Genomic DNA, 26,476 nt, shown 5'->3' with positions numbered 1-26,476 from the left:
TCAGTCATGTACTACAATGTACTAAAATAGCTTTCATAGATGGTGCATGTTCTATCACAGCAGCATCAATGTGGTTTTGTTACTGTTTAATAAGATATTTGCATTATGCACTATCTTCCACATTGTGTTCAAGACTTTACCTTGAACATATAAATATTAAAACTCATACATAAAGGTTGGGAAAATCCTCAGCTCAACTTTAACCCCCACATGTTGCTATACAGTTCAAAGTTGATCTGACCTGAAGGAAAACAATATTGCACAAATTTAATGTCCATGGTAAAATCCGACTGTTGCCCTCACAGCACCTTGTCCAGTACAGGGGTTCCCAAACTGGGGTCCACGGACCCCTCTGTTAATGGTAGGAACACAAGGCATTAAAAAAAAAGGCTGGGAACCCCTGGTCTAGTATAAAACTCTTCCAAATAATATCAGCAGTAGTTCAAGAGGTAACATTCACTTCTAGTAAGACTTAACATCCCTCTGGTTGTAATACTTCTTATTCCCTTAAAGTTCAAGCAAATTTTACTGACCCTGTTTTCCTGAAACAGTACTGTCAAAAGACCACCATTCCAATGCTGATTAATGTGACTGGCGGCAACTCTCAAATACAGTTTCATATTGGCAATATTAACTAGCTTTGTGACAGTCACTCACAACTTCCCAAACTCAGAATCGTTCCAGACTGCTTCTGCTAATCACTGTCACATCTCATGCTGCTGTCTTGGTGGGGTCATTCAAACTCCATACTCTGGGAGAGGAGACTTCATCAACTTTTCATTTACTTCACCAACCCCCCTGAAGGACAGGCATTCATGTTTTTACAGGGTTCTCTCTGGCGACATGCTGGTGAATGCACTCATTACTGCTTTTGATTCCCTTTATCCTTTCTCAGTGGGTTTCTCTCATTACCTTTGTCTAATCCTCAGTGTGTTTCTCACTGATTTTATATATCAGAGAGAAAATATATATATTTATTGTTTTTAATCCTTATGTAATCCTTATTTACGGCCTCTACTGCCAAGATGAGGCCACCTTCAGATAGAAACAACACCTTATATTTTTTCTGGGTAGACTCCAATCTGATAGCATGAATATTGATTTCTCTTTCTGATAAACAAATTCCCCACCCCCCCCCTTCCCCACTCTAACTTTTACCTCTTCTCACCTGCCTATCACCTCTTCCTTCCCTTTCCCCTTTTGGTCCACTCTCCTCTCTAATCAGATTCCCTCTTCTCCAGCCCCTGACCTTTCCCACCCACCTGGCTTCACCCATCACTTTCTCGCTAACCTTCTCCTCCCCCCAACTTTGAATTCTGCCATCATTAGACAATATACAATGGACAATAGGTGCAGGAATAGGCCATTCGGCCCTTTGATCCAGCACTGCCATTCAATGTGATCATGGCTGATCATCCACAATCAGTACCCCGTTCCTGCCTTCTCCCCATATCCCTCGACTCCGCTGTCCTTAAGAGCTCTAAGTCTTTCTTGAAAGCATCCAGAGAATTGGCCTCCGCTGCCTTCTGAGGCAGATCCACAACTCTCTGGGTGAAAAAGTTTTTCCTGAACTCCGTTCTAAATGGCCTACCCCTTATTCTTAACTGTGGCCTCTGGTTCTGGACTCCCAACATTGGAAACATGTTTCCTGCCTCTAGAGTGTCCAATCTCTTAATAATCTTATATGTTTCAATCAGATCCCCTCTCATTCTTCTAAATTCCAGTGCATACAAGTCCAGTCGCTCCAATCTTTCAACATATGACAGTCCCGCCATCCCAGGAATTAACCTCGTGAATCTACGCTGCACTCCCTCAATAGCAAGAATGTCCTTCCTCAAATTTGGAGCCCAAAACTGCACACAATACTCCAGGTGTGGTCTCACCAGGGCCCTGTACAGCTGCAAAAGGACCTCTTTGCTCTTATGCTCAACTCCCCTTGTTATGAAGACCAACATGCCATTAGCTTTCTCCACTGCCTGCTGTACCTGCATGCTTATTTCCAGTGACTGATGAACTAGATCTTGTCGTACTTCCCCTTTTCCTAACTTGACACTATTCAGATAGTAATCTGCCTTCCTGTTCTTGCAACCAAAGTGGATAACCTCACATTTATCCACATTAAACTGCATCTGCCATGCATCTGCCCACTCACCCAACCTGTCCAAGTCACTCTGCATTCTCCTAACATCCTCCACATATTTCACACTGCCACCCAGCTTTGTGTCATCTGCAAATTTGCTAATGTTACTTTTAATCCCTTCATCTAAATCATTAATGTATATTGTAAATAGCTGAGGTCCCAGCACCGAGCCTTGTGGTATCCCACTAGTCACAGCCTGCAATTCTGAAAAGGACCCGTTAATCCCTACACTTTGTTTCCTGTCTGCCAAACAATTTTCTATCCACGTTAGTACCCTACCCCCAATACCATGTGCTTTAATTTTGCCCACTAATCTCCTATTTTGGACCTTATCAAATGCTTTCTAAAAGTCCAGGTACACTACATCCACTGGCTCTCCCTTGTCCATTTTCATAGTTACATCCTCAAAAAGTTCCAGAAGATAGGTCAAACATGATTTCCCCTTCGTAAATCCATGCTGACTCAGACTGATCCTGTTACTGTTATCCAAATGTGCCACTATTTCATCTTTTATAATTGACTCCAGCATCTTCCCCACTACTGATGTCAGGCTGACTGGTCTATAATTCCCTGTTTTCTCTCTCCCCCCTTTCTTAAAAAGTGGGATAACATTAGCTAACCTCCAATCCTGAGGAACTGATCCTGAATCTATAGAACATTGGAAAATGATTACCAATGCATCCATGCTTTCTAGAGCCACCTCCTTAAGTACCCTGGGATGCAGACCATCAGGCCCTGGGGATTTATCAGCCTTCAGTTCCATCAGCTTACCCAACACCATTTTCTGCCTAATGTGAATTTCCTTCAGTTCCTTCGTTACCCTAGGTCCTCTGGCCACTATTACATATGGGAGATTGACTGTGTCTTCCCTAGTGAAGACAGATCCAAAGTACCTGTTCAACTCGTCTGCCATTTACTTGTTCCCCATAATAAATTCTCCCTTTTCTGCTTTCAAGGGTCCAACTTTGGTCTTAACTAATTTTTTCTCTTCACATACCTACAGAAGCTTTTACTATCCTCCTTTATATTCTTGGCTAGCTTATCCTCGTAGCTCATCTTTTCTCCCTGTATCATCCCACCCCTCCCAGTCCTGAAGAAGGGTCTTGGCCCCAACTGTCGACAATCTATTAATTTCCATAGACGCTGCCTAACCTGCTGAGTTCCTCCAGCGTTTTTTGCGTGATCCTCATTTATTTTCTCTTTTCCATTGTTTTCTTATATTCCACGTATCCTTTTCCTTCTGATGCAACCCAACTTTTGTAACTGTTTCCCAACAAAAATCCATTCCAGATCGTTTTCTCTAGAAGAATGCTAAGAAACTTGATTACATGAGAATTCAGGTCATCCACAACTACTTCAGCTGATATGAATGGGAGGCAGGTTTGGAAGCAGTTGTTAAAAATATTGGCTCTGTGCTTAAGGAAACTCCTCCGAGAGTATCACAACCCTGTAGTAGGGTGTGGAAGCTTGCGTGTCTTAATGATCCGGGGAGCTATGTTGGCTAGAGTCAGGGCCTAGTGCTTTGGCTCTTGGTAGGGTCGCCCGTGCCAAACAGGTGAAAGGGTAAAGGCCAGACTAAGAGCGATCCACCGGTCCTCCCAGTTTTGGGGGTTCAGCTCAGGGCTAACAACCCTGACTGTTCAAAGAGAATTGTTATAGAAACAACAATGAAGAATCCTTCTACATCTGAGTGTGATGGTATGGACAAACAAAGATGGAGGACCTTCAGTGCTGACCTAACCCCCCCCCCCCCCCCCCCGCTGTGTAACGGGCAGTAAGTAAGTAAGCTTAAGGAAACAAAGACCAATATTTACCCTTTACACTTCTCTTCCCTCATCCTTAGTTTAACTACTTGCCGCTCCTATAATTAATTACATTTTTCAGATGTTTGCCTTGACTTCTGTTTGTCCACTTTGTTTTTATTTCTCACATTTTCTCCTTTCGATATCTGCCTTTCATGTTTTAAATTAGGTGGCGGAACTCATCCACTTTTGGTGCCATACGACACACTGACTGCTAAAGAGAAAGCTCGGGACAGGGAGAAGGCTCATGAATTGCTCAAGTTCCTGCAGATGCATGGATATGCTGTAACAAGGTAGATTTATCTGCAGGCACTTTAATCATTATTTACTTGCTATATCCATATTTAAAGGTTCTAATAATGTGCAAATGGATTATTAATTAGGAATAAGCTACATGACTTGGTCTATGGGAAATCGTGACTCATGAATTTAATTGCATTTATTGCACAGGTAACCAATGGGAATGATCAGGGCCAAAACAATAGATATTAGCTACATGGAGACACAGGAGGCGACAGATGCTGGAGTCAGGGTCAACAAGCCACCTGCCGGGGGAACTCAGTGGGCTGAGCAGCATCTGTGGGGGGAAAGAAGTCAAGTCCATTCAATATGGAACGTTAACAATTCCTTTCAACCCACAAGCACCACTCAGTCCACTGAGTTCCTCCAGCACATTGTTTTTTGTCTACATGGACCCTAACAAGGGCTTTGACAAGGTTCCATAGAGTAGGCTGGTTCAGAAAATAAGATCACATGGGATCATTGGATACAGATTAAATTTAATGGCAGGGTGGTACAGGTGGATGTATTTTCAGATTTGAGGTCTATGACCAGTGGCTACCGGGTTTGGTGCTAGGTACCCTCTTTGCCGTGATGATGGCATCCGATAGTCTCGCGAGACCACGGACCTGCACCTGGAACGGTTTCCAGGTCGCAGGCCTGGGCGAGGTTGTATGAGAGACCGGCAGTTGCCCAAGCAGCAAGTCTCCCCTCACCATGCCACCAAGGGAAGGGCAAGGGCCGATACAGCTTGGCACCGGTGTCATCACAGGAGTTGCCGGAACGAGGTTGAAGACAACGTCGGACTGCCTTAGGGACTCCAGCTCCGGATTTGTCCTCAGGGTTTACTCCCGAAGCCTTCCCCATGAGTGGGTGTGGCCGTAAGGCAGCGGAGGTTTGAGATCAGAGTTTTCCCTCTCTTGGATGGATTCCCTTCCCAGGCTGACGAGCTCCATCTACCTCTTTGTCATATATATTGACTATTGGATGGAAAGGACTCTCAGAGACCACTTTATTAGCTACACCTGTACACCTGCTCGCTAATATCTAATCAGCCAGTTGTGTGGCAATAACTCAGTGCATAAAGGCATGCAGACTTGTCAAGAGGTTCGGTTGTTATTCAGACCAAACATCAGGATGGGGATGAGATGTGATCCGAGTGACTTTGACCACGGACTGATTGATGGTGCCAGATATGGTGGTTTCAGTATCTCAGAAACTTACGATCTACTGGGATTTTCATACACAGCTGTCTCCTGAGTTTACAGAGATTGGTGCGAAAAACTGAAACCATCCAGTGAGTGACAATTCCGTGGACAGAAATGCCTTGTTGATGAGAGAGGTCAGAGGAGAATGGTCAGACTGGTTCAAGCTGACAGTGACTCAAGTAACCACGTGTTACAACAGTGGAGTGCAGAACAACATCGCTGCATGCACAACATGTCGAATCTTGAAGTGGATGGACAACAGCGTTAGAAGACTACACTGGTTTCAATCCAGTGCTTTAAAAAATGGCCACTGAGTCTAGATGACCTGATTGGTAACTTTGAAGATGATACTAAAATTGGTGGTGTGATAGACAGAGAAGAACGTTGGCTAAGGTTGCAACAGGGTGTAGGATTGGCAGATTTATGAAGTGATACATATTGGGAGTGTTGGCGCGTGGCCAAGTGGGTTAAGGTGCTCATCTAGTTATCTGAAGGTTGCTAGTTCGAGCCTTGGCTGAGGCTGCATGTGTGTCCTTGAGCAAGGCACTTAACCACACATTGCTCTGCGACGACACCAGTGCCAAGCTGTATGGGTCCTAATGCCCTTCCCTTGGACAACACCGATGGCGTGGAGAGGGGAGACTTGCAGCCTGGGCAACTGCCGGTCTTCCATTAAAAACCTTGCCCAGGCTTGCGTCCTGGAAACTTTCCAAAGTGCAAATCTGTGGTCTATTGAGACTAACGGAGGCCTACACTACACACATATTGGGAAGTTAACTGAGAGGAAGATGCAGACAGTGAATGGAATGACCCAAGGATGTGTTGTAGAACAGAGAGACCTGGGGTTATAAGTCCATAGTTCCCTGAAAGTGGTGACACAGGTGGACATGGTGGTGAAGAATACATTTGGAACATTTGCCTTCATCAGACTGGGTACTGAGTACAAGTGTTGTGATGTCATATTTACAACTGTACAAGACATAGGTGAGACTTCACATGGAATATTGACTGTAGTTTTGGTCTTGAGAAGAGAGCAGATAAATTTCATGAGAATGTTATCCGTGCTTGAGTAATAAGGAGAGACTGAATAGGTTGGGACTGTTTTCCACGGAGTGAAAGAGGTTGAGGCCTGACCTTATAGAGATTTCCAAAATGGTGAGAGGCATAGATAGTGTGAATGGTCACAGTACCTTTCCCAGGGTAGGGGAGTCCAAAACTAGAGGGAATAGACTTAACGTGATAGGTGGGATGATTTATTGTGGATCAGAGAAGCAAGCTTTTCCCTGCACTCAGGACACTGTTAGGAGAAGTGGTAGAGGAAGGTACAATTTGTGCAGGTTCATTGATATGAAAGACCTAAGATACAGACCAAATGCAGTCAAGTGAGACTGGGGAGCTTATTGGTCAATGAGGAGGAGTTGGGGTGAATGGCTTGTTCCTGAGCTGTATAATTCTATTTCTTTCATTCAAAAGGAGAGGTTGTAAAAAGTAAGAATGCACGAATAATTACCTCCGACATTACATTTTTTGAGCAGGTGCTATAATGAAATTCTTGTGACTAATAATCCATTGCTTAAAGATTCTATTAAAACAATAATGACATAATTCTATCCGCAGCACACTACTTGTTTTATCCGTAAGAGATTCAAAATAGTATTTATGACATTCGTGCACACTGCAGTACGAGACCTGCAGCCTACTGCATTGAACATTAACAGAGTTGTACCCCACAGACTGGAGCTGACTTTGCTTGCCAACACCAATGTGTCATCACTTTGCTGCTCAACACTCAGCTGGTGCCCATACCGAGCTGAGGAAAGGCCTCGAGCTGCAGCTATTTAACCAGATGCTTGTGATTTGTGATTAACCAGATGTAATTTGTTGTGATTGTTGAAACATTTTTACATGTCATTTGTGTAAGGAGAGTGGGAGCCCAAAGTTTTGGACTTGGGCTCAGAATCATGTTTTTCTTCCCCCAGGAGTGATCAATGAAGGTAGTTCCTGGAACAATGAATTTGTTTACATCAGACCATAAGACATGTGAGCAGAATTAAGCCATTTGGCCCATCGAGTCACCTCCACAAGGCTGATCCATTATCCCACTCATTCCAGTATTTCTAAAGGACATCAGCTGAAGTTGAAAGTAAATTTTATCATCAAAGCACATATATGTCACTATATACTACCCTGAGGGTCAATTTGTTGTAGGCATACTCAACAAATCTACAGAAAAGTAACTATAACAGAGTCAATGAAAGACTGCCCAACAAGGGCATTTAATCAGTGCAGAAGGTGACAAAAGAAATGGGTTTGACAGTGAAATACAACTCAAGCTTAGTTGAATTTCTGGAGCATTACAGATAAGCCAGAAGTAGCCTTTACCACTTTTCACTTCCTGCAGAGAATGTTTCTGTCATTAGAGTGCTGGAGTGCACAGTATTACATTGATGAAATGTCATAGCCAAGTGCAGCCAGCAGTCATAGTCAGAGAGAGATGCAGCATGAAAACAGACCCTTCAGCCCATCAAATCCACACTGATCATCTCCAGCCTTCTATACTATAACAATATAACAATTACAGCACGGAAACAGGCCATCTCAGCCCTTCTAGTCTGTGCCGAACGCTTACTCTCACCTAGTCCCACCGACCTGCACTCAGCCCATGACCCTCCATTCCTTTCCTGTCCATAAACCTATCCAATTTTTTTTAAATGACAATATCGAACCCGCCTCTACCACTTCTACTAGAAGCTCGTTCCACACAGTAAAGAAGTTCCCCCTCATGTTACCCCTAAACTTTTGCCCCCTAACTCTCAACTCATGTCCTCTTGTTTGAATCTCCCCCACTCTCAATGGAAAAAGCCTATCCATATCAACTCGATCTATCCCCCTCATAATTTTAAATACCTCTATCAAGTCCCCCCTCAACCTTCTACGCTCCAAAGAATAAAGACCTAACTTGTTCAACCTTTCTCTGTAACTTAGGTGCCGAAACCCAGGTAACGTTCTAGTAAATCTCCTCTGTGCTCTCTCTATTTTATACTCCTATATTAATCCCACATCCTCATCAGCAACCCTCAAAATCTACCTCTTACCAACAAGTAGGGCAAATTTCAGCAGCCTGTTAACCTACCAACCTGAGAGTGTTTGGGACTCAGGAGGAAACTGGCACAGTCACAGGGAGAATGTGCAAACTCTCTGAGCAGGGAGTTCCGTTCAACCCCACTGAACCAGAGTCTCTGACACTCAAAGGAAATGGTTCTGTTCGCTCCACCACAGTGCCATCCAAAACAAGAATCAACACCATAGCAATTGACGCTGATACTCCGCTGGTTGTTAAGTAAGTTGCTGCCACTGAGCTTGGGACACGATCAATGCTGACCATCTTATTTCATGTGGAGTCTTGTGACTGGATGGGAACATAAGCACCAGCTTTGGCCACTTCATACGTCCCAAACCTATGGCAGGTATGCAGAAGTCCCAGCTTTAACTTTCCTGGACAACAGCAATTCACCTTGGAACTGTCACCGTGGCCAGCTCATTGAACAATATCATTTGTTCAGCAACAAAAAAAAAAGTCAGAGATATAGCTTGCCTGGAATATGGAAAGAGTTTCCAAAGAATTTTACAAAACATTAAGAAGGCTGGTCATGTGAAATAATAATGTAAAATAGGGAGACTGCAGATGATTTAAACAGGAATTTTTCATCAGTCTTCATTATAGAGAATGCAAGTTGCATCTCAGAATTAGCTGTGAATTTAGGGGTTAGGAGAGAGCGAGGAAATCAGGAAATTTCTAATGACTAGGGCTGTGGGCTGACAAGTCTCTGGATCCTAATCGACATCATCTTTTGGTCCTAAATAAAGTTGCTGATGAGGTGTTTGATGCAGAGGTTTTAACTTTACACATTCCTTTAATTCTGGGAAGGTTCTATTAGGTTGGAATTATAGCAAATATAACCCCTTTATTCAAAGAGGGAGACAGAAAGCAAGAAATTACATGCCAGTTAGCCAAAATTCTGACTAGGGGAAGTTTGGAAAACAGGTAACGAATTGAACTGCCATGCTAATGACATGTGTGGAAGAACTGGTACTAAACTATGCTGTCACAATTCCGTTTTCATAACTATTGGATTAACCTATTCATTGCCACCAGATCAAAGGGCATGTTGACTGGCTCGTGAAGAGCAGCCAGTCTCAAAAGATAGTCTCACTTTGGAGACAAAATAACTCATTGTACTTGAAACACTTCTAAGGTATCAACAGATAATATTTATTATGTATGTAAAATAGGAATTGTTTTTAATCTTTTATAGAGGAATGAAGGATATGGAATTAGACACATCCTCAATCGAGAAGAGATTTGCCTATGGTTTTCTGAAGAAATTGTTGCAGTGGTTGGACGTAGCTCAAGAGTTTGTTTTGCATATAGGTACAAGTTGTGAAACTACTATATTTACTTTAATATTCAATAACAAATGCTAAGTTGAGTTGCGTACACTCTGGTGCTCAGTTTTCATCCCACACATGAGGATCAAAGGCTTAAAGATTTTACAACAGCCAGGGAGGAAATTTTCCCTCAAAGTCAAGATTATTAAGCATTGTGTCTCCATCAGCCTCTTGGGCAGTATGCCAAAATTCCAACCATCCTCCGGGTGGAAAAAAAATTCTTCTATCCTCTATAAATATCCCTTAACTTAAATCTGTGCACTCTGGTGAAAGACATACCTGCGTAAGGAAAAGTTTGCCACTGTCTATCTTGTTCTCCCTCATAATATTTTAATGTCATTATCTCAGCAACCCTGTATCACCAGTGCAGGATACTGTGGTCATTGTCTCTGCAGCATTTTAGTGAAAGAGCAATGTCCAAATAACCCTAATGATTCAAAGTATATTTATTATCAAAGTCTGTATAAATTATACAACCTTGAGATTTGTCTGCTTACAGGCAGCCACAAAGCAAGAAACCCAAAAGAACCTTTTATTTTATAAAAAGAGAAAACTACAGAAAATCTGCAGATGCTGGAATGTCCTGCCAAAGGGTCTCAGCCTGAAACGTCAACTGTACTTTTTTCAATAAATGCTGCCTGGCCTGTTGAGTTCTTCCAGCATTTTGTGTGTGTTAATTACAAAAAGGAAAGACCAACACCCAATGTGCATTAAAAGAGGAAAAAAAACACAAATCATGCAAACAATTAAAGCATGCAAGAGTTCCACCAGTGTTTTGTGTGTGTTGAAAGCACACAAGTTCTATTGATCCTATCGTTTGAAGCCTCCTAATGAGGATTTCAGACTAAACACAACACCATTAACCCCTAATACCTAATTTCCAACAAATTTAATATGATGGGACTAGATAAAAAATAATACTTTGATTCTATAAGGAAATGGAATTACATAAAAGATTTTTTTTTTGCATAACCAGTGGTCATGGTGTTCTATTATGGAATCACATCTGGCTATCATATTTCAGTGATTTGGATAGGTATCAGGAGCAAGCTTTAAAAATTTTAATTCATGCTTTTTCAGCTATACTTTCAGGGTCATAGATTTACTAACTAGTACATTAGATTCATTGGTTGAAGGAGACAAGAACAGCGTAGATAAATGTATTTAGAGCTACTTTTAACAGCTGTTAATGAGAGCTTGAAAATTATTAGATTTATTCTCCATTCTTGTATAGAGAACACGCTTTTTTAATCCTACATTTTGATATAATTTGGACACAACTGCAATTTGAACCTACGTTTAATCAGAAAATTAATGATGTACCAATGGTGCCTTTCCTTCTTCAACACAGAGGCTGTTGTGAGCAGTGGAAGAGTTGAGAAATCCCCTCATGAGCAGGAGATCAAGTTCTTTGTAAAGGTATGTGTGAGAGCTTTTTAATTGCATCGCTGAGTGACGAGCAGAAGGGATCATTTATGAACAATTGTATTATCGATTAAATTATTGAATGAAAATAGGTATTGTTCTTATTCAGATTAGCAAGTCTTGTTTACAGTAGCTTGAACGTATTGTCACTCAATTAAAAAATAATCAGCAAAATATGCCTCTCGGATTCTTTGCTATCTCAGATTTTGCTGCCACAGTAATCAGGTAGAACTCATATCTGGAAATGGCACAGTTTCTAGGATTAGATTTGGCTCCTGATTCCTCTTTTTGATTTGCTCATACTGGAACCACTGATCTATCCTCCTCCAAACAATGCAATATTGAAAGGAAAGGTCAGGGATTATTGCAAATATGAATGCTTATATTGTATGAAGAAGGCAAAACCATGTCAGTGTGATTTTCAGCTGAAGTTAGAAGTAGAATGAATCAAACATAAATAATACTTAAACTTTGTAGCTTCAAATTGTAAACTGCACATTGGCTTCAATGGTACCCAGCTGTGCATATATTACAGACATCGAATCACTGTTAGATGCTGTGGTCAAATCAAATCAGATTCTCATTCGTATCATTGTGCAATATTGCATTGGGTAGTAAAATTAGAAGCTAACCTTGGTCTAGCTATATGCATAGAGCTTGGATTTCACCCACTTTTAGTGTGCCAAACTATCATTACATTTAGATCACCTAGATTTGCCAAAATATTTTGAAACACAGCTGTTCACAATTTTAAAACTCAGTGATTTTAGCATCTAGTTAATTGTTACTGACATGTTGTGGGTGCCATGGCAGCGTAGAGGTTAGAGTAGCACTGTTACAGCTCAGGGTTTTCCAGAGTTCGCAGTTCAGTTCTGTGAGGGGTCACTCTACGTTCCCCCCACGGAAGGCGCGTGTTTTCCCCCAGGTGCTCGGGTTTCCTCCCGCAATCCAAAAATTGGTCATTGTAAATCGTGCTGTGATTAGGTTAGGATTAATTGGGGTAGTGGGATGCTGGGGCAGTGTGGCTCGAAGGGGAGGAAGGGCCTGCTCCACACTGTATTGCTAAATAAAGAAATAACCTGGTTAACCTATTTTCAAAGGTATTAACAAAGCTGCATCACCGTTATCTAAAATATCAAACAAAACTTTTAATAAAAAAATGCACTCTGAAGCAATAATTGTGAGTGATGAAATGCATTACTTTAATGATATGCATTACTTTAATAATATAATGATCATTTGGCTAATGATATTGAATGGAAATGCAGTGCATTCTCTACTTAGATTCCAGAATGTAGCCAAAGTGGAAGTCCTTAAGCATGATCAGTAGATTGTTTAAAAAATTTGAGAGGGTGTATGAGGGCAATGTAGTTGCTGCACAATATGTAGATTTTCAAAAAATATTTGATATTTATTAGAACTGAAGCCCAGTGGAAAGGAAGGGCAGCGTCATATGCACATTGAATTATGTTTGGGACAAAAACCAGAGTCATGGGAAGCAGCTTACTTTTGAGCTAGAAGAAAGCGTGCAGTGTTCTTAGGATTAGTTTTAAAACTGTGCTCATATTTAAGAATTGATTCAAAGAAACATTTCCAAATGTGCAGGCAATATGCAGTTCAGACGTATAATGACCAGAAACTTCAGGAGGTCAAAACTGGCAATTGGAACATGCACCCACATGCTACAGAGAGAAACTGGAAGCCCAGGAAATGTTTAGAAACAATTTGGGGGAATGGGCCCAATTGTTCATCCCTTGTCTGGGAAAGCTGGGATTGTTGCGTTTAGAGCAGAGAAGATTGAAGGGAAATTTATCAGAGTGTCCAAAACAATAGAGGAGATAAAGAGCGAAAAAACAAAAACTATGGATTGGTAAGAGTTGAAAGGTGGAGGATAGAGATTCAAAATTAAAAGGATCAATTCCATGAGTCATATCCTGGAATTAAGGGTCTCAAAGCAATTCCAATTAAACTAAACAGATAGTTACAGGAGAAAAACAAAAGCAGGGTTATAGGAAACAAGTTAGGGAACGGGACTGACTGAATGCCAGTCTCTATAAATCTGGATGGGCCACATGACCTCAATTCCCGCTGTAATAATTCTATAATTTTATTCTATCAATGTATAAAATGAATCTTAAAACCTTTGTTTTGTTCAAAACTACAGTCCATTTTATCTGAAATAACAGAGCATCAGAGCTAAGTGTGAAGCTTCATGAAAATTCTCTAATGTTTTTAGCATGGAATTATGCATGGTACTTGAATACTGTTAAGATTAGGAATCGCAGTATGCCTAAATTCATCGAGTGACTTGGAGATGCATTCAATAATGCATTAACATCGTGATTAATATAATAAACACAAAATGTCTACAAATGCAGCATCTCCAAACTGAAATTTCAACTTCTAATGCATTTTTCCCCTCAGATTTTGCTCCCATTGATAAATCAATACTTCAAGAACCATTGTTTATACTTCCTTTCTACTCCAGCTCAGCTCTTGGGCAGTGGAGGACATGCCTCAAACAAAGAGAAGGAAATGATAGCCAGGTACGTGGTACCAGCAGTGACGCAAGTTCTATACGTTACTTATTTCATAAAGTTGCAAAGTTTTAAATAGCAGAAGCACTAATGTATCACGTTTTCTTTCTAAGACAGTTTTCCTTCCCTTATTCAATTGACTTAGCTAACAAATGACTATAAAAGTGTACATCAGTCCAACTAGATCAGTACTGTTTGCAACAGGGTTCAGGAACTGGCAAATTTTGCTTTTAACTATTAGTTATCATAAAGTGATAGCGCCAAATGTTGTGATGGAAAATAACTGGTTCTTTGAGTCTCAACAGTAGAGGCCTGGACACACACAGTTTTAATAATAAGGAATTTATTTACAAGGGGAAGTCGGGTCAACACAAGCAACTACAATACACAGGAAGCGGTGTGGGGACAGGGTACGGTTACACAAACAAAGAACAAGGGAAAAGCACTACAACAGCTATCCCCCTTGACCTTGGATAGCTGCAGCTCCCTTACCAGGACAAACAATAGACCTTCCCAAGCATAAATCAATGCACTTACCTCCAATGTAGTGGTCTGTAAGAAAGGCCAAGCCAGGTACGTCTCACCTTTTATAGCATGGGGCTGGGCGAGATAATCCAATTAAGGTGACCAATAATTTAGGTGTGCATTGATTAGTTGGGAGGGACCAAGTGTTGATTGGCGTGTGGTGTGTCCTCCGACCAGCCAGATGGCAGTGCACCAAATGTTGATTGGCATGTGGTGTGTCCTCCGACCAGCCAGGTGGCAGTGCACCAAATGTTGATTGGCGTGTGGTGTGTCCTCCGACCAGCCAGGTGGCAGTACACCAAATGTTGATTGGGGTGTGGTGTGTCCTCCGACCAGCCAGGTGGCAGTACACCAAATGTTGATTGGCGTGTGGTGTGTCCTCCGACCAGCCAGGTGGCAGTACACCAAATGTTGATTGGGGTGTGGTGTGTCCTCCGACCAGCCAGGTGGCAGAGCACCAAATGTTGATTGGCATGTGGTGTGTCCTCCGACCAGCCAGGTGGCAGTGCACCAAATGTTGATTGGGGTGTGGTGTGTCCTCCGACCAGCCAGGTGGCAGTGCACCAAATGTTGATTGGGGTGTGGTGTGTCCTCCGACCAGCCAGGTGGCAGTGCACCAAATGTTGATTGGGGTGTGGTGTGTCCTCCGACCAGCCAGGTGGCAGTGCACCAAATATTGATTGGCGTGTGGTGTGTCCTCCGACCAGCCAGGTGGCAGTGCACCAAATGTTGATTGGCGTGTGGTGTGTCCTCCGACCAGCCAGGTGGCAGTGCACCAAATGTTGATTGGCGTGTGGTGTGTCCTCCGACCAGCCAGGTGGCAGTGCATCTGTCACTTGGCCAGTATCTCTGGATACACTCCACCCCTCGGAAGACACACCACAAAGCCAACACATATAAAGAGGGTGAAACAAAATCGCGTATACCAGAAATAACCAATTTTGAGCAGCTAAGTAAATGCAGAGACACTCTTAATCGGCAGAGTCATACAGCTTAGAAACGAACCCTTCGGCCTGACTCATCCAAGCTGACTGTGTTGCCCAGTTAGTCCCAACTACCCACATTTGGTTGGTCGCCTTCTAAATCTCTCCTATCCATGTACTTATCAAAATGGCTTTTAAGTATTGCTCATGTACCCATCTCAACTGTTATTTCCAGCAGCTCGTTCCAAAACACCACCCTTTGCGTAAAAGGAGCTGCCCCTGGTGTTCTTTAAGAACCTCTCACCTCTGACCTTAAACCTATGCCCTCCTTCTTTTAGCAGCCCATCCCTGAGAAAAGATCACATGCATTCAATCTGTCTATGCTCCTCGTGACTTTGTATACCTCTATCAATCACTCCGCAGTGTCGTACATTCCAGGGATTAAAATCCTAGTCTATGCAACTTCTCCTGGTAACTCAAGCCTCTAACTCCAGGGCACTCCTGGAAAATCTTCTTGTACCCTTTCTAAATTTCCAATAAGAGGGCAGCCAAAACTGTACACAATACACCCACTATTTTATACAACTGCAAGATAATTTCCTAATCAATGCCCAACTGATGAAGGTTACCATGCCAAGTGCTTTCTTCGCCACCCTCTCTACATGTAATGGTGATTTCAGTGAACTGTGCTCTTGTACTCTAGGTCACTGGGCTCCATAACGTTCCCCAGGGTCCTACCATTGTATAGGTAGAACAATATACCTACCTACCTTAGTAGGTAGATACTAAAGTACCTACTTTAGTAGGTTGTTGTTGTTGTTCGTCCTTCGGAGTCGAAGACGACCACGACTTCTGTCAGGTGGTGGGTTTGTGTCTGTGGGTCCGGAGGTGACTGGTGAGGCCAATCTGGGCCCTGAAAGCTCGCCCACATGTGGGACACATGAGGGTAGGTGCTGCAGTGGAAGTGGAGGTGGCTCGAGCCTCGTGCTCGGTGCGTTTCCTCTGAGCCTCTGCGGTGCGTCTGATTTCTGCTGCATACGCTCCTTTAGTGGTCCTGCTCCACCAGGTTGGGCGGTCCAGAGCAAGCGATTCCCAGCTACTGGGATTGATGTTGAGGTCTTTGAGGGACACTTTGAGGCAGTCTTTGAAAGAGAAATAAAATAAATAAATAAATAAAACATAATAAATAAACAAGTAAATCAGTTATGTATATCGAATAGATTTTTAAAAATGTGCAAAAAACAGAAATAATGTATATTAAAAAAAATGAACTAGTATCCAAAGCTTCAATGTCCATTTAGGAATCGCCAGTCCTGATGAAGGGTATTGGCCCAAAAGTGTTTACTCTTTCCCACAGATGCTGCCTGGCTTGCTGAGTTCCTCCAGAATTTCATATGCATTTCTTTGATTTCCCGCATCTGCAGATTTTCTCTCATCTGGGTTGAAAATTATTTGCCCTCCCTCAGACCACGTAGCTGTAATTTTTCCTAACCTTCTACACTATCAATGACACCACCTATTTTACTATCATCTGCAAACTTATAAACAATCACTTCCAAGTTATTTATATAAGTTACAATCAACTTAGATCCCAGCATTTAGGAATCGGATGGCAGAGGGGAAGAAGCTGTTCCTGAATCGCTGAGTGTGTGTCTTCAGGCTTCTGTACCTCCTACCTGATGGTGACAGTGAGAAAAGGGCATGCCCTAGGTGCTGGAGGTCCTCAATAATGGAAGCTGCCTTTCTGAGACACCGCTCCCTGGGATTTTGCCTCATCTTGTCTTCCAGATCCCAATTGTTTATTCACATTGTATGCCTCTTCCTTTTCTTAACCAGAGTCTCAATATCAAATGCCTTCAAAATGTAAATGTCTCCAGATATTTTCCATGCAGGCTAAAGTCAGCCATACTGACATTTGAGCAATGGGGGGGGGGGGTGGGGGTGGAAAACAAATGCCTTAACTTCATGGTGCCAGTTCAAGGTGGTTATTTAACTGTATTCGACTTCAATTTCAGGCTCTACATTTAGCCCTGGCACAGCCTTAATCCAGTCTGCACTCAAGCTGTACTAAAAGCATAAATGCAGTTAAAATATTGTGGTTATTTGAGGAAAAAATGCAATGTTGTAAATTAATCCATCAAACAATATGACAAACAATAAACTGCCATGAGAGCATTAAGTGAACTTGCTACTTTTAATATCTGCAATATGTTTAAATAACCATGACATATATTGTCTTGGCCATTAGTTATATATTGTTCGGTAATCTGAGAAAGTATTGTATGAAATGTTTAAACTCCTGTTACAAGTCCTCGTTTCCCTGCCAGCTGGAGAAAAGGAAAAGAAAATCAAACTCAAGTGGATAAAATTGTAATTTTGTGGCTGTCATCTCATGAGGTTCAGTACAATTTATTATTTGCTGGAGGGTGCTCTTGTGGTTTGACATAATCTGCTTCTCATTTTCAGATTAATTGTGACGAATTGTTGCCAGCCATCCATTATTCTCTGTTTAATGAAAGGCTTTAGTGTACGCTTTAGTTTACATTAAGGTTCTCAGAGAAGTACATGCCTGCTGCTGTTATAAATTTTCTGCAGAAGTTATTCTTCAGCTAAATTGCTTGTTAAATTCAATAACTTTTCATACAGATGAAGGCGAAACCCAGACTCCAAATTTGATAAATGCCATCTCTGAAATCTTACCCATTCTTCTCACCAAGTACTCTTCCCCTTTCTAATGCAACTTGCATTCAGTGATCTCAACTATTTTCCATTAAAGTTGCTCAAATTTTGCTGCTTTTAATTGTCATTGCAACATAAAATTGAAAATCTCTGAGCTAGAGGTATGTAAAATTTCTTTCTTTTTCTATCTTTTTATTGATATCAACATATTAAACATAAACATTGATACATAATTCCTGGATTTACATTATTAAAAATTAACATAGATGGATATATAAACAATAAGTACAAGAGAATTAGTCTCCCAAAATCATACGTGGTACAAATATAATAAGGAAAAGAAACAGAAAAAGAAGAAAAATTATATACCCCAAACAAAAAAAACCTAAAAGCTAATCTATCCAGAGCTAACCACTAACTAAAAAAAAGAAAAAGAAACATGGGCTGTTTATAATATCTAAGAAAAGGAAAAGAATCGTAAGTGTCCTCAACTCCGATCCACTCTACATGTATAATATCAGGAAAAAAAATAGGTTTAGGAAAAGGTCAAATTACACCTTATGAAAATATTGAATAAATGGTCTCTAAGTCTTTTCAAGTTTAATAGAAGGATTATATATAATGCTTCTAATTTTTTCCAAGTTTAAACATAACATAGTTTGAGAAAACCATTGAAATGTGGTAGGGGGATTAATCTCTTTCCAATTCAACAAAATAGATCTTTTAGTTGTTAATGTAAGAAATGCAATCATCCGACAAGCTGAAGGAAATAAATGAATTGGCTCTATCATTGGTAAACCAAAAATTGTGGTAATAGGGTGAGGTTGTAAATCAATACTCAATACCGTTGAAATAATATCGAAGATAGTTTTCCAATATTTTTCCAAAGACGGACATGACCAAAACATATGAAGTAGAGAGGCTGTCTCAAAATGACATCTGTCACATATAGAATTTATATGGGAATAATAACTTGCTAATTTATCCTTGGACATATGAGCCCTGTGCACAACTTTAAACTGTATCAATGAAAGTTTGGAACATATAGAGGATGAATTAACTAATTGAAGAATTTATTCCCATTTCTCAATAGGTATAGTAAACTTAAGTTCCCTTTCCCAGTCATTCTTAATTTTATGATACATCTGAACGTATTTTCATAATTATATTGTAAACAGTAGCTATTACACCTTTCTGAAAAGGATTTAATTCTAAAATTTTCTCCAAAATACCCATAGAATCCAGATTTGGAAAGGTAGGAAGCACAGTGTTTAAAAAGTTCCTAATCTGTAAATATCTAAAAAAGAGGGATCTAGGCAAATTATATTTGTTAGATAATAGTTCAAAAGACATGAAACAATTATCCAAGAATAAATCGAAAAATCGTAGTATACCCTTAGTCTTCCAACCTAAATAGGCTGGAGACTGATGTATGTAAAATTTAATTTAAATTTCAGCAGTGTATTGTTGAAATAAACAATACATTCTTGAGCCAGAGCGTGGTGAATCTGTGGAATCTGTTGCCACAAACGGCTGTGGAGGCCAGGTCATTGAGTGTATTTATGGTGGAGGTTAATAGATCATTGATAAGGATACAAAGAAAAGGCAGGAGAATGAAGTTGGGAGAGAAATATGATGTTGTAGCCATTAGTGAAACATAGTTGCAGGAGGGGTGTGATTGGCAACTAAATATTCCTGGATTTCGTTGCTTCAGGTGTGATAGAATCGGAAGGGCAAGAGGGGGACGTGTGGCATTGCTTGTCAGAGTAAATATTATAGCAGTACTCTGGCAGAATAGATTAGAGGGCTCGTCTTAGGAGACTATTTGGGTGGAATTGAGGAATGGGAAAGGTGTAGTAGCACTTATAGGGGTATATTATAGACCACCTAACGGGGAGCGAGAATTGGAGGAGCAAATTTGTAAGGAGATATCAGGTATTTGTAGTAAGCACAAGGTTGCGATTGTGGGAGATTTTAATTTTCCGTACATAGGCTGGGAAGCCCATACTGTAAAAGGGATGGATGGTTTGGAGTTTGTAAAATGTGTGCAGGATAGTTTTTAGCAGCAGTACATAGAGGTACCAACTAGAGAAGGGGCAGTGTTGGATCTCATGTTAGGGAATGAGATAGGTCAGGTGACGGAGGTAGGTGTTGGGGAGCACTTCGGCTCCAGCGATCACAATGCCATTCGTTTCAATACAATTATGGAGAAGGATAGGACTGGATCCAGGGTTGAGATTTTTGATTGGAGAAAGGCTAACTTTGAGGAGATGTGAAAGGTTTAGAAGGAGTGGATTGGGACAATTTGTTTTATGGGAAGGATGTAATAGAGAAATGGAGGTCATTTAAAGGTGAAATTTTGAGGGTACAGAATCTTCATGTTCCTATTAGGGTGAAAGGAAAGATTGAAAGGAAAGGTTAAAAGTTTCAGAGAGCCATGGTTTTCAAGGGATATTGGAAACTTGATTCGGAAAAAGAGAGAGATCTACAATAAATATAGGCAGCATGGAGTAAATGAGGTGCTCGAGGAATATAAAGAGTGTAAGAAGAATCTTAAGAAAAAAATTAGAAAAGCTAAAAGAAGATACAAGGTTGCTTTGGCAAGTAAGGTGAAAATAAATCCAATGGATTATGTTGTGGTTTTTGTCCAATAGTTTCTACAGTTATATTAATAGCAAAAGGATAGTGTGGGATAAAATTGGTCCCTTAGAGAATCAGAGTGGACAGCTATGTGTGGAGCCAAAAGAGATGGGGGAGATTTTGAACAATTTCTTTTCTTCAGTATTCACTAAGGAGAAGGATATTGAATTGTGTAAAGTAAGGGAAACAAGTAGGGTAGTTATGGAAACTATGATGATTAAAGAAGAGGAAGTACTAGCTCTTTAAAGAATATAAAAGTGAATAAGTCTCCGGGTCCTGACAGGATATTCCCTAGGACCTTGAGGGAAGTTAGTGTAGAAATAGCAGGGTTCTGACAGAAATATTTCAAATGTCATTAGAAACGAGGATGGTGCTGGAAGATTGGTGTATTGCTCATGTGGTTCCATTGTTTAAAAAGTGTTCTAAGAGTAATACTAACAATTATCGGCCTGTAAGTTTGACGTTAGTGGTGGATAAATTAATGGAAAGTATTCTTAGAGATGGTAAATATAATTATCTGGATACACAGGGTCTGATTAGGAACAGTCATGTTTGACAAATCTTATTGAATTTTTTGAAGAGGTTACTAGGAAAGTTGACGAGGGTAAAGCAGTGGATGTTATCTATATGGACTTCAGTAAGGCCTTTGACAAGGTTCCACATAGAAGGTTAGTTAGGAAGGTTCAATCGTTAGGTATTAATATTGAACTAGTAAAATGGATTCAACAGTGGCTGGATGGGAGATGCCAGAGAGTAGTGGTGGATAACTGTCAGGTTGGAGGCCAGTGACTAGTGGTGTGCCTCAGGGATCTGTACTGGGCCCAATGTTGTTTGTCATATATATTAATGATCTAGATGATGGGGTGGTAAATTGGATTAGTAAGTATGCAGATGATACTAAGATAGGTGGTGTTGTGGATAATGAAGTGGGTTTTCAAAGCTTGCAGAGAGATTTAGGCCAGTTAGAAGAATGGGCTGAACAATAGCAGATGGAGTTTAATGCTGATAAGTGTGAGGTGCTACATTTTGGTAGGAATAATCCAAATAGGACAAACATGGAAAATGGTAGGGCACTGAGGAATGCAGTAGAACAGAGTGATCTAGGAATAATGGTGCATAGTTCCCTGAAAGTGGAATCTCATGTGGATAGGGTGGTGAAGAAAGCTTTTGGGATGTTGGCCTTTATAAATCAGAGCATTGAGTATAGGAGTTGGGATGTAATGTTAAAATTGTACAAGGCATTGTTAAGGCCGAATTTGGAGTATTGTATACAGTTCTGGTCACCGAATTATAGGAAAGATGTCAACAAAATAGAGAGAGTACAGAGGAGATTTACTAGAATGTTACCTTGGTTTCAGCACCTAAGTTACAGAGAAAGGTTGAACAAGTTAGGTCTTTATTCTTTGGAGCATAGAAGGTTGAGGGGGTCTTGATAGAGGCATTTAAAATTATGAGGGGCATAGATAGATTTGACGTGGATAGGCTTTTTCCATTGAGAGTAGCAGAGATTCAAACAAGAGGACATGAGTTGAGAGTTGGGGGCAAAAGTTTAGGGGTAACACGAGGGGGAACTTCTTTATCAGAGAGTGGTAGCTGTGTGGAACGAGCTTCTAGTAGAAATGGTAGAGGCAGGTTCGATATTGTCATTTTTAAAAAAAATTGGATAGATATATGGACAGGAAAGGAATGGAGGGTTATGGGCTGAGTGCAGGTGGGTGGGACTAGGTAGTTTGGCATGGACTAGAAGGGCTGAGATGGCCTGTTTCCATGCTGTAATTATCATATGGTTATATGGAAGTGGATCAGTCATGACCAAATGGTGGAACAGACTCGACAGGCCAAATGGCCTAATTCTGCTCCAATGTCTTATGGTCTAAACAGGGACCTAGGAGGAGTACACTGAAAATGGCATCGCAGGTCGACAGGGTAGTGAAGGAGGCATTGTCGGGGCAGTGAGCATAAGAGAGGGCAGGGGTCCATGATGTTGGTAAGGCTGCACTTGGAGTATTGTGTACCACTTCAATCACTTCATTACAGGAAGGATGTAATTAAGGTGGAAAATTTGCAAAGAATGTTTAGAAGAATGTTGCCAGTATTCGAATTCGAAGGATTGAGTTTCTGGGAGAGATGGGGCAGGGAAGGCCTTTATTTCTTGGAGCTTAAGAGACTGAGAGATAACCTAAAAGAGGTGAAAAAGTCATAACGGGCATAGACAAGTTGAATACTCAGCCCTTTTCCCAAGGAAAGAAAACAGAACCACAGGATTAAGGTGAGAGGAGAAAGATTAAAAGGGGACCTGAGCAGCAACTTCTTCATGTAGAGGGTGGTGTGTATGTGGAATGAGCTGGTAGCGAGTAGTTGAGGCAAGTACGATTACAACGTTTAAGAGACATTCTTGGACAAGAAAGGTTTGGAGGAACGCTGGTCAAACGTGGGAGATGGAACTAGCTCAGGTGAGCACCTCAGTCAGCATGTCAAGTTGTTTCTGTAATACTCTCAGAGTGGTATTACGGTCCAACACAAGGTGGACCAACACCCCTCTGAAGCCTCTTCCAGCAGAATGATAAGTAACTATAGTATCGTGTGGAGGGTTCATCATTTCTTCTGAACATTAGTTTTAAAATGCTGCTGCTTATAGTGTGTCTTTTAACGTACTCGCCATTTAAAATTTGGTGTACAGTCCTAGTCACACCGGTACAGGAAGGAGATTATACAAATTCACCAGAGTTTTGTCTGGATAGGACAGAAATGGTGATAAGGAGAGGTTGGACATAACTGGATTATTTTCAGTGTAACAGGCTGCGAAGTGAAGTATATAAAATTACCAGTATTAGATTAGGTAGATGGTCAGGCTCTTTTTTTCCAGATGGAAATGTTGAGCACTAGGCATTGTATTCAGGTGAGAGGGGGAAAGTCAAAGAAGATTTGCAAGGCAAGGCAAAGTGAGAGGTGTCAAGAACACGCTGCCAGGGGAAATAATATGATCGCTACCTTTAAGAGGCATTTAGACAGACAAATAATAGGCAGAGAATCAACGGATATGGACTTCCTGCAGGAAGATGGTATTAGTATATATTGGCTTCATGGTGGATGCCAAAGGACCTGTTCCTTTACAGTACTGTTCAAGGTTCCTTGTTCTGAATCTGTTATTGATCATCTTCAGACTCGTGCTCTTAGATTAGGACTAATCTGCAAACTCAGTCAGAGATTATGACCCAGCCAGAATTTTTCTTTTCTTTTGGCACATCATAAAATCAATGACATGCAAGTATTTACTGTGTTTTGCTTCAGAAAACTGGGTAGGTATTTATGCTTCATGGGATCCCATCTGTAATTTGACAGCATCAACACCAGTTCTGTGTTGACTTAGTGCCTCCGTCCTGAGACTCCAGGTATATGTTTCATTAATTTATATATAGTAATTAAGCTCTTAAACAGGATCAATGACTAGTCTTTGACAGCCATTTTAATCTTGAGAGTTTATTGCAACAAAACATGGCAAAAATTGTGAGGCAATTCACAGGAACATTATGAAGTAAAGTTTGCCAATGATCAACATGAGGATATATTAACATTGCTGTCCTAAACCATATTGTAGCCAATTGCTGACCCAGATTTTCCCTGCATTTCCCATGGGCTGTATATAATTGCTTTTAATTCCACTGGACGAAGTCCACTGGAAATTGTCACACGATTGTTTTTACATCTTGCAACCAGTTTCATTTTAATCATTTTAAAGTGTATCATTCTCAGACAGTTAAACACGTATCACAATATTAAACAAACTGCAGTGTGAAGTCTTTATTCAATGTGATTGGAACATTGGCTGAGCATTTTTGTCAGTGCTATTTAAATCAAAGCCTTTGAAGATGCTGTAAGCTCAGGTTTATATGCAGAACATGTGCAATGGAAATCTTGCAGATTTCAAGCAGATAGCATCAAATAAACCACATTCACAATAAAAGCATACATTAAATATAAATTATATTCAAAATTTTACAAGGAAGAACATAAATTAGAACAACAAAATTCCACTGTGGGGCAAAGTAATCAAGTGGTCACTGAGATCACAAAGTAGTCAGAGGTAGTGATCAAAGTTTTGCAGATTGGTTCAAGAACCTAATGGTCGAAGGGAAGAACTTTATCTTGAACACGGTGTGACGTGACTCTAGATTTCCATACCTCGTCCAGTCATAGCTGCGGGAAGATGGCATGGCCGGATGGGGAAGATCTTTGATGGTAAATGTTGCCTTCTTGAAGCAGTGCCTCATGTAGATACTGCTGACGGTGATGGTGGGAGGGATATTGGGCTGAGTACAATACTCCCTGCAGCTCCTCGTATTCCTGCACACTACATTTGCCATACCAGACCACAATGCAGCCAGGCAGGATATTCTCAACAGTACATCTGTAGAGGTTTGTTAGAATGCTCAGTGACAAGCCAATTGTCCTTAACCTTCTGAGAAAGTAAAGAACTGGCGTGCCATCGTTGTTAAAATTGTACAAGGCTTTGGTGAGGCCAAATTTGGAGTATTGTGTACAGTTCTGATCACCGAATTATAGGAAAGATGTCATCAACAAAATAGAGAGAGTACAGAGGAGATTTACTAGGATGTTACCTGAGTTTCAGCACCTAAGATACAGAGAAAGGTTGAACAAGTTAGGTCTTTATTTTTTGGAGTGTAGAAGGTTGAGGGGGGACTTGATAGAGGTATTTAAAATTATGAGGGGGATAGATAGAGTTGACATGAATACACTTTTTCCATTGAGAGTAGGGGAGATTCAAACAAGAGGACATGAGTTGAGAGTTAAGGGGCAGAAGTTTAGGGGTAACACGAGGGGGAACTTCTTTACTCAGAGAGTGGTAGCTGCGTGGAACGAGCTTCCAGTAGAAGTGATAGAGGCAGGTTCGATTTTGTCATTTAAAAAAAATTTGGATAGGTATATGGACAGCAAAGGAATGGAAGGTTATGGGCTGAGTGCAGGTTGGTGGGACTCGATGAGAGTAAGCGTTCGTCACGGACTAGAAGGGCCGAGATGGCCTGTTCCGTGCTGTAATTGTTATATGGTTATTACTTCTGTGTGCTGGGCACAGGACAGGTCATCTGACATGTTAACACCCAGGAATTTAGAACTGCTGCCTCAAATGAACCCCAATGTAGAATGGGCATGTTTTCCCCTCCCTATTCTAAAGTGAAAAATCAGCTCTTTAATATTACTGATATTGAAGTTAGAGATATCCCACCACTCAACCAAGTGTCCCATCTTGCTCCTGTCGGCTGACTTATATGGCAATGGAGCTGTGTGTAGAGGAGTTACAGGCATCCATGAGTCTCCAGAGACCATGGATTTGCGCCTTGGAAAGTTTCTAGGGCGCAGGCCTGGGCAGGGTTGTATGGGAGACCGGCAGTTGCCCAAGCTGCAAGCCTTCCCCTCTCCACACCACCGATGTTGTGCAAGGGAAGGGCACTAGGACCCAAGCAGCTTGGCACCGGTGTCATCGCAGAGCAACGTGTGGTTAAGTGCCTTGCTCAAGGACACACACGCAGCCTCAGCTAAGGCTCGAACTAGTGACCTTCAGATCACTAGGCCGATGCCTTATCCACTAGGCCACGTAGAGGAGTAGAGCAGGGTTAAGCATGCAGCTTGAAGTGCACCATGTTGTTGGTCAGTGAGGGAACGTTGTTCCCAATCCTCATTGACTAAGGCCCGCCAATGAAGAAGTTGAGGATTCAGTCGCAGAGGCTTTCTGGAAAGGCACTGTAATTTTTGACCAAAGCATTTTTTTTTTGTGCTGGCAGTTTGACTAGTTCCTCCCAGTGGATTCCTGTGCTCCTGGCTTCTCTCCCTTGCGCTGAGACCAGTGACG

At 41.2% G+C, this 26,476-nt stretch overlaps 1 protein-coding gene across 1 annotated transcript in view; it reads left to right on the top strand.

The window, feature by feature from the left end:
* Positions 1-26,476, top strand: part of LOC132381739 (ryanodine receptor 1-like) — a 500,293-nt gene that overhangs the window by 267,050 nt on the left and 206,767 nt on the right. Inside the window, exons 58-61 of the mRNA XM_059951310.1 lie at positions 4,112-4,235; positions 9,746-9,861; positions 11,230-11,297; positions 13,728-13,849. Coding sequence (XP_059807293.1) covers positions 4,112-4,235; positions 9,746-9,861; positions 11,230-11,297; positions 13,728-13,849 — 430 coding nt within the window. The remainder of the gene's footprint in view (positions 1-4,111; positions 4,236-9,745; positions 9,862-11,229; positions 11,298-13,727; positions 13,850-26,476) is intronic.

Source organism: Hypanus sabinus, chromosome 26 (assembly GCF_030144855.1).
Source record: "Hypanus sabinus isolate sHypSab1 chromosome 26, sHypSab1.hap1, whole genome shotgun sequence".
Taxonomy (NCBI): domain Eukaryota; kingdom Metazoa; phylum Chordata; class Chondrichthyes; order Myliobatiformes; family Dasyatidae; genus Hypanus; species Hypanus sabinus.
Note: the sequence above shows the minus strand (reverse complement) of the source record. Positions and strands in the feature narration are given on the sequence as shown.